This window comes from Euleptes europaea, chromosome 2, assembly GCF_029931775.1.
Source record: "Euleptes europaea isolate rEulEur1 chromosome 2, rEulEur1.hap1, whole genome shotgun sequence".
Classification (NCBI taxonomy): Eukaryota; Metazoa; Chordata; class Lepidosauria; order Squamata; family Sphaerodactylidae; genus Euleptes; species Euleptes europaea.
This window is the reverse complement of record NC_079313.1, coordinates 126,999,000-127,014,042: the sequence shown is the minus strand read 5'-3', so window position 1 is coordinate 127,014,042 and position 15,043 is coordinate 126,999,000. Positions and strand designations below refer to the sequence as shown.

Sequence of the window (15,043 nt, the reverse complement as noted above, 5' to 3'; positions counted from 1 at the left end):
GATCTGATTTAATGTTACCGGCTGCTGAGAAGTTCCAGACAGGAAGTTGAGGCTGACTTTGAAAGCCCTGAATGACCTTGGGGACAAGTTGGTGTCAGGCAGCAGCAACATCTCTGGCTCCTTCTTCCACCTTTCCTCTTCTCTCTTGCAGAAAACAGAGAGAAGAGGTCCCAGGGTGGCTGGCGGAACAACAGCCAGCCTTCCACAGCAGCAGTGACCATCTTTGGCAAGAAGGAGGCCTTGCTGGCTCAACGGAGGCAAACACTGTAACTGGCCAAGCAATAGGGTTGCCAACCTCCAGGTACTAGCTGGAGATCTCCTGCTATTACATCTGATCTCCAGCCGATAGAGATCAGTTCCCCTGGAGAAAAAATGGCCGCTTTGGCAATTGGACTCTATGGTGTCAGACCCCCTCCCCTCCCCAAACCCCACCCTCCTCAGGCTCCGTCCCAAAAATCTCCCGCCGGTACTGAAGAGGTAGTGGCAACCCAACAGAGCAATCTCCCTCCAGCTTCCAAAGGAGAAGCACACAGAGAGAGGCTTCCCAAGTTGTCCGCCTCCAAATTTCTCTCTATATTTTGCAGTGCCAAACGACGCTAACCTTCTCTGCAAAGCAGGAATCTTCTGTTATTTGGGGGCACAGAAGGGCATGCGCTGTGGTTGGGCACAAATGTGAGTGCCATCACAGTTCATTGCTATCTCCCACACACTCACGCTACTGCTGCATGTGGGTGCACACTGAAGACAAGCTGTAAAACCTAAGATAGCACAGAGATTCTTTTTAGTTTGGTATTTTACCAACATGCAGGAATGCACATGGGCATCATCCAACCAAATGCCCAAAAAGGATAGAATTGTACATAGGAGCATCATATCAATGGAGAGGGCAGATCCCTGTACACAAATCTGAGTTTCTTGGATGAAGGGAAGAAGGAGAAGCAGGAGAAGGAGGAGAAGAAGAAGAGTTGGTTTTTATATGCTGACTTTCTCTACCACTTAAGCAAGAATCAAACTGGCTTACAATCACCTTCTCTTCCCCTCCCCACAACAGACACCCTGTGAGGTAGGTGGGGCTGAGAGAGCTCTAAGAGAGCTGTGACTAGCTCAAGGTCACCCAGTTGGCTTCATGTGTAGGAGTGGGGAAACCAACCCAGTTCACCAGATTAACCTCTGCCATTCAGGTGGAGGAGTGGGGGATTGACCCTGTTCTCCAGATCAGAGTCCACCGCTCCAAACCACCACACTTAACTACCACACCATGTTGGCTGTCAGCATCCTACACCTTGTAGGATACAAGGGCTTCAGCTAGATGGACATCATACCTCTAAACATTTGTAACCCTGGGCAAAAGGGGTCGAGCAGGTCAGCTACTTCTCTGGGCACTTCTAATCTATGTTACAAGGTAAAGGTAGTCCCTTGTGCAAGCACTGTCATTACAGACCCATGGGGTGACGTCACATAACGACATTTACTAGGCAGACTATGTTTACGAGGTGGTTTGCCAGTGCCTTCCACAGACATCTGCACTTTACCCCCAGCAAGCTGGGTACTCATTTCATCGACCTCGGAAGGATGGAAGGCTGAGTCAACCTTCAGCCGGCTACCTGAAACCAACTTCCGTCGAAATCAAACTCAGGCAGTGAGCAGAACATTTGACTGCAGTACTGCAGCTTACCACTCTGTACCACAGGGCTCCATATTAATCTATGTAGTACATTGTTATTCCACCCTACCTCCAACGAGCTTCTGTGGTTCCTTGTTTCTCATTCTATCTCCACAACAATTCTGTGAGATGCTGGGAGAGAAAGAGGAAACGATTCAAGATCACCCAGCAAGCTTCATGTCAGAGTGGAGATTGGAACCTGGGTCTCCAGGGTCATAAGAACATAAGAAAAGCCATGCTGGATCAGACCAAGGTCCATGAAGTCCAGCGGTCTGTTCACACAGTGGCCAACCAGGTGCTTCTAGGAAGCCCCCAAACAAGACAACTGCAGTAGCACCATCCTGCCTGTGTTCCACAGCACCTGATAAAATAGGCATGCTCCTAGACCACTGCCCTAATCACCTGGCTTGATGGATGGAGCAAGATCGCTTTTCTGCTACAGGAATAAGAAGAAGGAGGAGGAGGAAAAGGAGGAGGAGGAGAAGAGTTGGTTTTTATATGCTGACTTTCTCTACCACTTAAGGCAGAATCAAACTGGTTTACAATCATCTTCCATTCCCCTCCACACAACAGATACCCTGTGAGGCAGGTGGGGCTGAGAGAGCTCTACGAGAACTGTGACTAGCCCAAGGTCACCCAGCTGGCTTCATGTGGAGGAGTGGGAAAACCAACCCGGTTCACCAGTTTAGAGTCTGCTGCTCATGTGGAGAAGTGGGGGAATCACCGTTCCTAGCCACCGCTCTTAACCACTACACCATGCTGGTGTAGGAATTGAACTCTTGGCTAGTTTCCATTCTGGGATTTCGAAATGTTCTTAGTTTTCAAGACTGGCACAGGGAAGTGGAATGACTCCTGCTCCTTAATTGTATTCTGTTTTGAGAAGGGGTGTGTGAAAAACCAGTTTTAATCCTGTCAGGTTCTGTCGCCTCTCCTGGCCCTCCTTCCCATTCGAAAGCTGGTAGAGGGGAGCCTTCTTTCCTTCTCAGAAATCCTCAAGTTCAAACCAAGTTCAAGTCCTTTAATAGACTGTAATCTAATTACATATCCAGCTAGGACAAATATGTAACTACCTATGTAGCTTATTACCAATTAACTGAGTATATTTTTTTGCAGAAGAGATCAAGAAGAAATCGTGTCCAATATAAAGGTTACAGCGTCATTCCTTCTTCGCATTAAAAATCAAGACGAAGAATGCCACAGAGTCCGTCCTCCAAAGCAGCCATTTTACTCCAGGGGAACTGATCTCTGTCGTCTGGAGATCAGTTGTATTTCTGGGAGATCTCCTAGCCCCACCTGGAGGTTGGCAACCCTAATGGGAAGATGACCTTTTAGAAGCAAGCTCAAAAGACCCTCTTCTGTTCCTTAGCCTTTGGCAGGCAATTCATATGTATTTTTGCCCCATAACCACGAGGCTTGGAAACTTGAGTTCAAAGGAACAAAAATTGAAAAATGGCAGACTACCAAAGCCAAATCCTTTCCTAGCCTCCTGACCCAGAAGAGCACATATCAGTGTGCTGACTCACGAGCAACCCCCACCTTAGTGTGCTGCTCTGAAACAAAATGTTCCATTCTGTTTTAGGGCCTTTCCTCAAAAGCCTACACTAGGAACCTCAGTCCAGGCTAACACACAAACTATAACGTGGATTATTTTGTTATATTCATTAAGTTAGTAGAAGTTATGCATTTTGAGTACCTGCCGGTTGGCGACCCTACCCTACACAGATATGAGCTTACATTTCAAGCTCATATTCGGAACAAATTTCCCAAATGTCTCGGCAAGAGGGGGCTCTTTTCTATTGTCTTGTCATTTGAGATTGGCAGTCAGGATCTGAGCCCACTCCATTCAAGGACACCTTGCTAAACGCCACACTCAGGCTGTCTTGTCAAAACACATAGCACCATATGCCCACACGTGCGTAGGTTTGCTGTTAGCATCTTCTAAGCTCTATATGCCAGATGGAATATAGGTGGCCTGTACAAGATATGCTAAAGACAACAGTGGGAACAGGCCAGAAGGAAGACCCATTGGCTGAAAAATTATAAATGAGTAGGGTTGCCACCCTCCAGGGGATGGCTGGAGATCTCCTGCTATTACACCTGACCCCCAGAAGAACCAAGATCCATTCCCTGGGAGAAAATGGCTCCTTTGGTGGGTGGATTCTAAGTAGGATTGCCAACCTCCAGGTGGTGGCTGGGGAACTCCCTCTACTACAACTGATCTCCAGGCAATAGAAATCAGTTCCCCTGGAGAAAATGGCCTCTTTGGCAATTGAACTCTATGGCATTGAATCATAGAACCATAGAGTTGGAAGGGACCACCAGGGTCATCTAGTCCAACCCCCTGCACAATGCAGGAAATTCCAAACTACCCCCATCACACCCCCGGTGACCCCTACTCCATGCTCATAAGATGGCCAAAGTGCCCTCCCTCTCATGATCTGCCTTAGAATCAGCATTGCTGACAGATGGCCATCTAGCCTCTGCTTAAAAACCTCCAGGGAAGGAGAGCTTACCACCTCTCGAGGAAGCCTGTTCCGCTGAGGAACCGCTCTAACTGTTAGAAGATTCTTCCTAATGTCTAGACGGACACTATACTTCTGTTGATACAGGCCAAGATCGCATTTGCCTTTTTAGCTACTGCATCACACTGCTCCCTCCCCTCTCCAAACCCCACCCCCTTAGGCTCCAGCCCCAGAATCTCCAGGTATTTCCCAACCCAGAGCTGGCAATCTTAATTCTAAGGAATTCTACCCTGCTAAGGTCACTCCCCTCCCCAAACCCCATCCTCCCCAGGCTCCCAAAATCTCCAGGTATTTCCCCACCCAGAGCTGGCAAGCCTATAAATGGGGAACACCCCAGAGCCTCCCACCTAGTTCTTGCAACTCTTGAGCAAGAGCCAGATTAACCACAAGGATAAGTAGGTTCAAGTGGTGAGTTTCAGCCACCCTGGAATTTGTGCCATGCTTAGTTTCTTCTCTGAGAAGTGCATAGGAAGCTTCACTGCTGGCTGCTCTTGGCTCAGAACAGGGGGGATGAAGCTGTGGTGAAAATTAAAAGGGCAGCAACATGCAATGTAGAGAAGCAGAATGACTATGAAACACTCCCCCCCCCAGCGTTGGTATGAGTTAACAACAAGATCTGTGTCAACAGGGTAGAGGGGCGATGCCTAAATATGTATACGTGGCATTAGAAGAAGAGTTGGTTTTTATATGCCGACTTTCTCTACCACTTAAGGAAGAATCAAACCAGCTTACAATCGCTTTTCCCTGTGAGGTACGTGGGGCTGAGAGAGTGTGAGTAGCCCAAGGTCACTCAGCTGGCTTCATGTTTAGGAGTGGGGAAAAAAATCCATTTCACCAGATTAGCCTCTGCTGCTCATGTGGAGGAGTGGGGAATCAAACCCGGTTCTCCAGATCAGAACCCACAGCTCCAAACCACTGCTCTTAATCACTACACCATGCTGGCAATTAGTAGGAATGCCAACTCCAGGTTGAGAAATTCTTGGAGATCTTTGGGTGACGCCTTGGAAGGACAGGGTTTGGAGATGGGAGAGACCTCATCGGGATATAATGTAGGGCTGCCATCTCAGGGTTGGAAAATTCCTGAAGATTTTGGGGTTTGGAGAGGGGAGAGACCTCATCAGAGTATAATGCCATAAAGTCCACTCTCCAAAGCAGCCATCTTCTCCAGAGGAATTGATCTCTATTGCCTGGAGATCAGTTGTAATACCAGGAGATCTACAGGCTCTACTCGGAGGCTGGCAACACCAGTATAATGCCATAGAGTCCACCCTCCAAAGCAGCCAGTTTCTCCAGGGGAACTGATCTCTTTACTCTGGAAATCAAGTTGTAACTCCAGGAGATTTCAAGGACCCATGTAGAGGGTGGTGACCCTAGTGGCATGTTTTGTATGTATACAAAGGAACAAGAGTTGCAAATGGGTTGGAGGGAAAAAAGGGGCACCCAAAATCAGGGGGCTCCTCGTTTCCTTTTTTAAGTCCTGTGGTGGGTTTCACCGGAGCTGAATCCATGCCTTAATTTAGTCCGTCCACTAAATGAAAATCAAAGACAGGACTCGTTCATTGTTTGCCCTGGGTTCTGAGCTACCTCCATGCTGTTTACTTGTTTCAAATGGCTTCCAGGTTCTTCTGGAAAGGACCAGGGGAATAAAACATGAAGATGGTTGTTCACTTGCCTGTTTCCATAATTTCCAGAAGGCCTTTCTTAATTAGCTCGTCCCGACCTTGCCTGGCAGCTGTCTTCTTCTCTAACACTGCAAAAAGGGGGGGTGAGCATGATCAACATGGAACACCAGAGCTAACAGAGCATGGAAATGAACACCACAAGAAGCCCCAGCGGCAAAGGCAGATGGGTGCATGAGGGCCAGCTTGGGATATGGCACAGCAGCTGAGACATAAGAAATGAGGGTTTTGGATAGGGAGACTCCTTCCCTCCCCATTGTTCAAACTGTATTGCTTATTTGTCACACTGGTACACTGCCCTTCCTCCAAGGAGCTCAGGATGGCATACATAGGGTTAACCTGTTATTAACTAGCTAGGTTAAGCTAAAGGGGTGGTGACTAGCCTAAGGTTGTCCAGTGAGCTTCAAGCAGCAGCAGGGATTTGAACTCAAGGTCTCACCAGTGCAAACCCAGCACTTTGATCCACTACAACACACTGCCTATAGCAAGAGTGTCAAACATAAGGCCCGTGGACTGGATCAGGCCCCTTGAGAGCGCTTATCTGTCCCGTGAGCCAGCCAAGGCAGCCAACTGCCCCCCCCCCCCCCACTCTTGCTCTGGGCTGGCAGGGCATGACCCAGCCCGGCCCGACCAAGTGACATTTAAGTCGTGTCCAGCCCTCATAACATCTGAGTTCAACACCCCTGGCCTATAGGACCATGTCTCTATTACAATCATCGTGCTTCTCCCATCAAATATAACCCACATTTCTCCGCCAATCCTTTGCCAAGGCTCAAACAATAACTCAAACACTCTCAATTTTTGTGCGTTCCCTAGTTCCTCATTTAACCTACCTTCACTGTTTGATCCTGAGCACATACAGGCCATTCTCTTAGCCTCATTTAGGTTGTTTATGCATAGGTACTTTCACTCACGGTCACCCCTGTCTGTCTTGGTTGTTCTTTGGAGTTATGCATGGCTTTTCCACCCATTAGAGTTGACCTTGCTGCCAGCCCTTGCAATGTCCGGGTCTTCCCATTCCTCTGTTAACCCGACTCTTCCCTCTCCCCTGAGCTCAGCCTGGCTGAAATCTCCATGCAGAAGGCAAAGCATGGGACACAAAAGCTTGCTTTCTCTCACAGCCAATCACAAAGCAGTGTGTAAAGAGGCGGGGATTCAAATGCTTCCTGCTTCCTCAAAGCTCTTTCTGAGCAGAAGAAAGGTTTTTTAAAACCGAGGCTTGGATTTCTTCCCCCACCTCTTTTCAGATTGCTCCGTTTTTTGTTTTTAATTCTTAAAATGCTTTTTTATGCAGTAATTGGGGTTTCATGGGGGGGTTCTCTCACAGTGAGCACTGTGAAATAAGCCAATTACAAAGCAGCATTTAAAGGGGCAGGACTTGATTTGAGTTTGGAGACTGCTGGTGGATAGACTCCCAACTGGAAAGGGTGGGTCCAGCCAGCAACAAACCTCAGGTAAAACTCCCATGCATAAGTGACCTGGGCATCTCCTTAGCAGATCCAAGGCTTTTCCTTCCAGAAAGGAATGAAAAAAACAACAACCCTACAATATTAGCATTTGATTAAAATACACAGGCTGGAGTGGCTCCCTCTGGTCTTTCCCCATAATGTCAGCATGACATCCATAATTCCAAAACGAAGCAAAAAAGAAACGGTGTAAGACTTGAGGGAGCAACAAGTTTTGCTCAGAGAAGGTCAGGGAGGAACAAACCGGAGGTGGGAAATCTCATGGCGGCTCACAGCTTATCAAGAAGCCACATCGTAAATGCCTGATTAATCCCATGGTGCTTGCAAGGATTTCTACGCTCTGGGTGTTTTAGGGGTAGGAGGCAAGCTGTAACTGGGAAGAAAACCAGACGTCATTCTGTGAAAAGGGGGAAACGAGCAGGGAGAGCGTTCGGGGAACTCTGTGGGAGCCCAAAGCCCTCTCCTTGGTATTTTAGAACGCAATTAGACGTTGTATTTCGGGCCAACTCACTGGTTCTACATGGCATGTTTCCACTGTCATAAAGAATTTGCTGAGCCTATGTATTAGACATACATTCAAATCCCACAAATCCCTTCACTTAAGGGCTGACAAAGGCCGATTGCAGTGTTGGTAACGTCACCAGCTCCGGATCCTGGAGGGTCCCTGCGCACGATGCCCTCCCCCCTCCCCCAGGTAAGCGACTCTCTGAGCTGCATGTGCGCACACACCTGCCTGGGAACATGAAGTGGAGAATGACTATAATTTTCATGCTCCTTTATGCCCTGTTGGCATGGCCGGCTCAGGCATTTTGCCACCCCTACTACCCTCCCTCTGTCCCACCCTATCAGGTCTGAAATGGGCTCCAGATGCAGCTATTTTGCAGCCCGCCTTGGACTCAGGCGGCAGTGGCACGGGTCTGGGCAATGACAATAAGCACAGGCTGTGCCCATCACACACCGTTGTGCCCCCGCCTGCAGATCTGGTACTGTTTGGATCACTTGGGCAGTGTACCAGTCCTCCCCATCAGTGCTGGGAAGAGTACAAAAAAAATGTGAAATGGTCACTACAGCGTGACATCTCTCCCAGCATGACATAGGAAATTGACCCAGAGACCCTCAGACTTTCCTGCCCCCCTGTCAGGCCTTTACTTTTTCTGAAGTAGGGGTCTGGCAGTTGCAGGCCAGAGGCCTTGGCTTCCTGTCAAGGTCAGCTTCTGGCTGCTGGTCAAGGTTTTGTTCTCATGCTGTGAATCCTGTTTATCCTGCCTCCATATTATGTCTTTGATTCTATGGGAACTGTTCTCTCTTAGTACGGCACTGTGGTTTCACTTTGTATTGCTTTTTTGCCTTGAATGCTTTTATACTGCAACCCATCTGCATTGACTCTATTAACATCCTCTCCTGCGTGAGTGGCAGTCAACTTCTTAAATCTGTCTTTTTGCTCCTAATAAATTAGCATTGCTTAGGTTCACCTGCCTGAGCGTGTCTGTTTATGGGATGCTAGGGATAGATGCCTGAGCTGACACCACCCCCCACCCATGGTGATCTCTCTTTCCAGCTGAAAATGGAGAGGTGAAGCATCTCTGGTCAGTAGTGTGCCCTGTGCCAGGCCAAAGGCTTTAGCGGGTGCTCTGCCCTGCTGATCCCTGATGCCAATTCTGGACATTGGTGGTGGTGGAAACCGCCCTCAAGTCACAGCTGACTTATGGTGACCACTTAGGGTTTTCAAGGCAAAAGGGGTTCAGAGGTGGTTTGCCATTGCCTGCCTCCGCATGGGCTGAGTTCTGAGAGAACTGTGACTGGCCCAAGGTCACCCAGCAGGCTTCACATGGAGGAATGGGGAATCAAACCCAGTTCTCCAGATTAGAGTTTGCCGCTCTTAACCGCCCTGGCTGTCTATCAAAAAATGTCACAGAAAATGCCCTTAATATACAAAGGGTGGTGTGCCGCTGTTTGCAATTTCATCTTTAAAAATATTCAGGAGGGGCTTTACACTTAGCCGATCTGCTCTGCCTCTATGAATGAAACCTCCCCTTTCCTGCACTAAAAAGGTGTTCCTGACAAGTAATTCTTATTTATTTAGATGTCTGCCCTTCCTCTACTTTGGATGACTTACATGGTTAAAAAACAACAACAACAACAACCAGGATGTAAAGAAAACTTTCATATGAGATATTTTTCAGCATTAAAAAAACGCAGAGCTAAGCAAATGCAAATAGCTATCACAAGAACTACAAAGCATTGCCAGCAAGGGATGAGGCATTTACAGCAACCTGGATTGTTAGATGGACAAACTCCTCTGCCTTTAACAGTAGGTCAGGTTTCTCTTAGCATAGGGATGTAGGTGTTACCAAAAGGTTTTACCAGCTACACAAATAGAAAGAGAGCTAGACAATAGATGTCTCAACCATACTAGCTTCGGCTGTGGGCCATGGGGTATCGAACACCCAGGTGTGGCTGTCATTTGCCTGTTCTTGACTGCCTGCACAGCAAGGGAGGGAAAGATAGCCAAAGATAACCATCATGATAGCCAAACATTTGTCTGGATTGCACCTCTGCAAAAAACCAGGGCATTCCATAACACTAATATATTTTCTACAAGAATTTTTGGGGAGTTCTGAAAATATTGGGGGGGGGGGCTGTGTTCAGCATAATCTGAATACCTGTGGAGGAACTGGCCGTGAGAACAGGCTTGCTAGTAAATGGGCATCGAAATAACCAGGATCTGCCATAGTTTCATATATAGCTAACCAGGAACAGACTGGTCCCTGGAACTCGATGCCACCTTGCAACCAGATGCCACAGGGTTGTTCAACCAGATGCCACCGGGTTGTTCAAACCACATGGAAAACTAAGAGGAAAAATTGGATTATAGGAGAATAATTAGGAGAAACCCACCACACGGTGAGATTCCCCTGTTAAAAATCAGTTTGTAAAATTACCCTGAGTTAGCATAACTAAAAAGGTAATGGTAGTCCCCTGTGCAAGCACCAGGTCATTACTGACCCAAAGGGTGACATCACATCTCGGCGTTTACTAGGCAGGCTTTGTTTACGGGGTGGCTTGCCAGTGCCTTCCCCAGTTGTCTTCACTTTACCTCCAGCAAGCTGGGTACTCATTTTACCAACCTCAGAAGGATGGAAGGCTGAGTCGACCTTGAGCCAGCTACCTGAAACTGACTTCCATTGGGATCAAACTCAAGTAGTGAGCAGAGCTTGGACTGCAGTACTGCAGCTTACCACTCTGTGCAATGGGGCTCCTCTAGCATAACTAGGGCCTTAATTTTACAAAAATGCTGCACAGAGAAAAACTTCTTTGTGCAACCTGCATGTATTTGCATATTTTTCCTTATTTTGCATAATTTATTCAAGTCTTGGGGAAGGGAAGGAATCTACAAAAGGCACTGAAGTCCTTCTCCTGAGCTAGACACACCTCTGGCTGCTAAGATTTCATCAAGCACTGCCTATACGCTTTTAGGTATATATGTTCAACCACCAGGCCTAGAATCTTGCCTTTTTAAAGAATGAAACTGTGCTTCTCAGGAAGATGGATTTTGCAACTCATACCGCATTCTGTCTTTTCCCTGCACTTATATAAAATTGAAGAACACATGCAGCCCTGCTTAAAGCTCATGGTTTACTAAATACAATCAGTGATGGGCCCTTTTCACAAGCAAATTGTGCTCCATTCTCCTACAAAGAGATTTTTTGATCGAAACCGTCTACTCCCACTGACCTGCCGATGTCTGCTTTAGTTTCTCATTTTTCTTTTTCCTCCATTTCCACGGTTTGAAGATCCTGCCCAGCGTTGCAAGCTTGCTGTTCCTTCGGATGGGAGGCGTTCGAATCCCTGAGACCAGATATTCGGACCGCACTGCAGAGGATGGATCCATGTCCTCTGAAAAGGAAAAGGAAAACCAACAAGTCCCATGGTTAAAGAAAGAACAAAACAACCCAAGAGGCTGAAATAAAATAAGGTTTGATCTTCATGTTGCAGGAAACAAGGCGAGAAGACAAAAGAATGAGTTGCCACCAAATTTTGTTTAAGCTGAAATTTCCAGACTCCTAGACAAGCTAAACATCTGAGGAATTTCTAGGAAGCACAAAAATATTGTCAGTGAGAATCGCAACAATTCTTAGGAGGGATTCCGAATTGGGAGAGTCTTCCTGGCAGTCACAGAAAACATTAATGCTGGTGGTTATGCTTTTCTGTATCTGTCATCTGCTCCCAGCATGGTGTAGTGGTTAAGAGTGCTGGACTCTAAGATGGAGAACCAGGATGGTTTCCACACATGAAGCCTGCTGAGTGACCTTGGGCCAGTCACAGTTCTCTCCGAACTCTCTCAGCCTCACCTACCTCACAAGGTGTCTATTGTGGGGAAGGAGATTGTAAGCTGGTTTGATTCTCCTTAAAAAAGGTAGAGAAAGTTGGCATATAAAAACAAACTCCTCCTCCTCCTCCTCCTCCTCTTCTTCTTTTTCCTCCTCCTCCTCTTCCTCCTCCTCCTCCCACTAGCAGACTAAGGAGAATTTTTAGTGGTGATTGTACATATAGATTGCACCATACTTCTTTTTGTGTACTGTTTTACTGTTGCATATAGGCACTTTGTACAAAAAGAATCTTCATATAACTGTATGGATATCAGCATCACAATTACTTATTTGCAGTGTTTTGTAGATCTCACACTAGGGTTCCCAGGTCCCTCTTCTCAACCGGTGGGAGATTTTGGGGGTGGAGCCTGAAAAGGGCGGGGTTTGGGGAGGGAAGGGACTTCAATGCCATAGAGTTCAATTGCCAAGGCCATTTTTCTCCAGGTGATCTGATGTCTATCGGCTGGAGATCAGTTGAATTAGCAGGATATCTCTTGCTACTACCTTGCAGTTGGCAACCCTATCTCACACATCCACAGTAATGTGTGGGGGGAGGGACATACGGGAGAACCAGGTTCAAATCCCCATTCTGCCTCAAGCCCGTCACTCTTTCTCCACCTAGCTTACCTCATAGGATTGTTGCTGTGAGGATAAAATGGATGAGAGGAGAACAATCTCGTTACCAGATTTGGGTCTCCATTGGGGAGAAAAAAGGGGTAGAAGTAATAAATAAAAAAATAAAAATGAACATGAATTGAAGGAATTAAAGGTAGCAGAAAATTGATGAAGAATTCCTGATGCATAAGATCCAGTTCAGGAACACCACCAGGTCTAGAACTGTGAAATTCTAAGGACAATTTCAGACGTATCCCTAGCTGTAGACTTTCTCTGTAAATACTTTTCTTCCCAATCCATTAGAAACCCTAGATTTTGTCTAGAACCAGCTTTCTTGCTACACTGGATATCTTCTTGAGAGTCTGAGGCTGCTGAAGAAATTCTCCATGAAGTGCAAAAAAAAAAATTATAAGACCTGGGCTGAATTTTGCCTAAAGTAACATTTCAAAACAAAGTTGGAATTTGTGTCTAAACGTACACACACCTTAAAAACAAAAAACAAAAAATGCTATAGAATAAACCAGGGGTCTCCACTCTCCAACCTTTCCGAGCCTGCGGGCCCATTTGGAATTGTGAAACGGCATGGCAGCAACAAAATGGCTGCCACAAAATGGCTGCTGTAGGAGGTGGAGCCAGCCACAAATTGATTGCCACAGCTTAAGTTCAGTAACACAGATCCTTGTGCTGTAGTGGTAGCTGCCACCATCAAACATGTTTAAAAAGCTGCACAGCCAATCGCATCTCCAATAGTCAGAAGCCTTACTGGGCAAAAGCCCTACTTGGCTTCACCCACTTGGTGGGCACCAGAAAAGGTGTCAGCGGGCATCATGTTGGGGTCCCCTGAAATAGACTGTGGATTCTGAGAACTTGCAGCAAGTGGAACTCCCCCCCCCCCCCACACACACACACACTTCTTCCCCTCTCGTTCTGGGTTTCCTAAGGCATTCAACCTCTGCAAATTCTACATATTTATTTATTTCCCCCTTTTCACCCCAGTGGGAACTCACAGTAGCTCACAGCATAATTCTTCTCCATTTAATCCGCACAACAATCCTGCCGGGTAGGTTCAATCAATCTTTAATTTACAGTCATTTGACCAAATCAAAATAACATACATATCACCATAAAACAATATTAATTGCTCAACAAATCCATAGATAAAAATTATCGACACGATCCCAACAAAATCCCATTTCTGAAATGGACCACATTCTAACTTTTAAAAGTTTATCTAATAGCATTTACTATTTATGACTTACATCTTTCCGTGCCTTTTATATAGTGGCACAAAGTTCAGCCACACATCTCAAGATTAATGGGTTACTATTTTCCAAAAGTCATTGAGTACGAATTTCATCAGACAGACCCATATTGTTTTTTAAAATTTCCTGGATAGTCTTGACTCTTATCTCATGATGGAGAGGACAATACAGTAAGGCATGCTCACGGGTCTCAATTTCTTCACCATTACACGGGCAAGTTCTTTCAGAGAAGGGGATTTTCCTATATCTGCCTTCTACGACAGCCAATGGCAAAGCTCCACACCTGGCTAATGTAAAAGCTCTTCTAAATTTATTCACCTCCAATGTCATCAGATATGGGGCTGCCCTCATCAAATGCTTGGATTCCTGTGAGGCTATAAAACAGGGGTGGGGAACCTTTTTCCTGCCAAGGGCCATTTGCACATTTATAACATCATTCGGGGCCATACCAGGTGTAGATCTCCCGGTGTGGGGGGGAGAGGCTGGATTTGCCAGGTCTCCGGCCACCACTTGGAGGTTGGCAACCCCAGGGGAGGCCACGCAGAGAAGGCCTGGAGGGTGCCCCCGCTCCCCTGGTCCTCCCCCCCAGGCGGGAGGGCAGCCAGCGGTGGGCCCGAGCAAACAAGGCGCCAGGGGGGCGCAGCACACGGTCGATCAGCAAGGGAGGAAGGGAGGAAGGAAGGAAAACAGAGAAAGAGGAAAAGGGTGAGAGGGAGAAAGAAATAGAAAGAGGGGGAAAAAGAAAATGACCGAGACAAAGAAAGAGGCAGAAAGAGAGGGAGAGAGAAAAGCCTTTCCCCACACACACACTCACACCTGCCGGCCCCACACAACCTGGCCCCAGGCTCCATGCCCTCCCCCCCCCGAGTCCACAAAAGGCCCCCGAAGCCCGATCGGCTCCTGCGCGCATGCTCTGCCGCTGGGAGCCGTGGGCCTCTTCCCCCCCTCGCTGCTCAACAGCCGACAGGCAGCGAGAGGGGCTTACAGAGTGCCCTGGCGTTCCTGCACGCTGCGGCTATAGGGGGCAGCCTTGGGGGAAGCGTCCTTCCTCCTCCTCTCACCGACCAACAGCTGTCTGTCGGTGAGAGGAGGTCCAAAGGGCGCCGCAGCGCCTCTGCAAGTCGTGGCCCCAGGAACAACCTCAGGGAGGGCTGCCCTGCCTCGCCCCTCCGTGGCAGGGCCCCGGAGCTCCTGAGGGCCACAAAAATGTCCTTGGGGGCCGCATACGGCCCCCGGGCCTGAGGTTCCCCATCCCTGCTATAAAAGCAGGCGATCTTGCAAGGTCATGCTGCCTCTCAGGAGTAGGTTAAAATGAGTGTCTGTGACCGGACCAAGGTCACCCAGCAAGCTTCCAAGGCAGAGTGGGGATTAGAACCTGGGTCTCCCAGATCCTAGTCCAAAACTCTTAACCACTACACCAAACAGGATGAGCGATTCCTCATTGCACCATGAACAACAAGAACACA

The 15,043-nt window shown here is 47.6% G+C and overlaps 1 protein-coding gene across 3 annotated transcripts in view; it reads right to left on the bottom strand.

Moving 5' to 3' along the window:
• Positions 1 to 15,043, bottom strand: part of PHACTR3 (phosphatase and actin regulator 3) — a 257,734-nt gene that overhangs the window by 128,533 nt on the left and 114,158 nt on the right. For 2 of the 3 annotated variants that reach the window (XM_056843977.1, XM_056843976.1), the window contains exon 2: positions 11,066 to 11,227. In XM_056843977.1, the coding sequence (XP_056699955.1) occupies positions 11,066 to 11,222 (157 nt within the window). In that variant the 5' untranslated portion in view covers positions 11,223 to 11,227. Of the gene's footprint in view, positions 1 to 5,857; positions 5,936 to 11,065; positions 11,228 to 15,043 lie in introns of all 3 variants that reach the window. The other variant, XM_056843978.1, reaches the window with a different exon arrangement.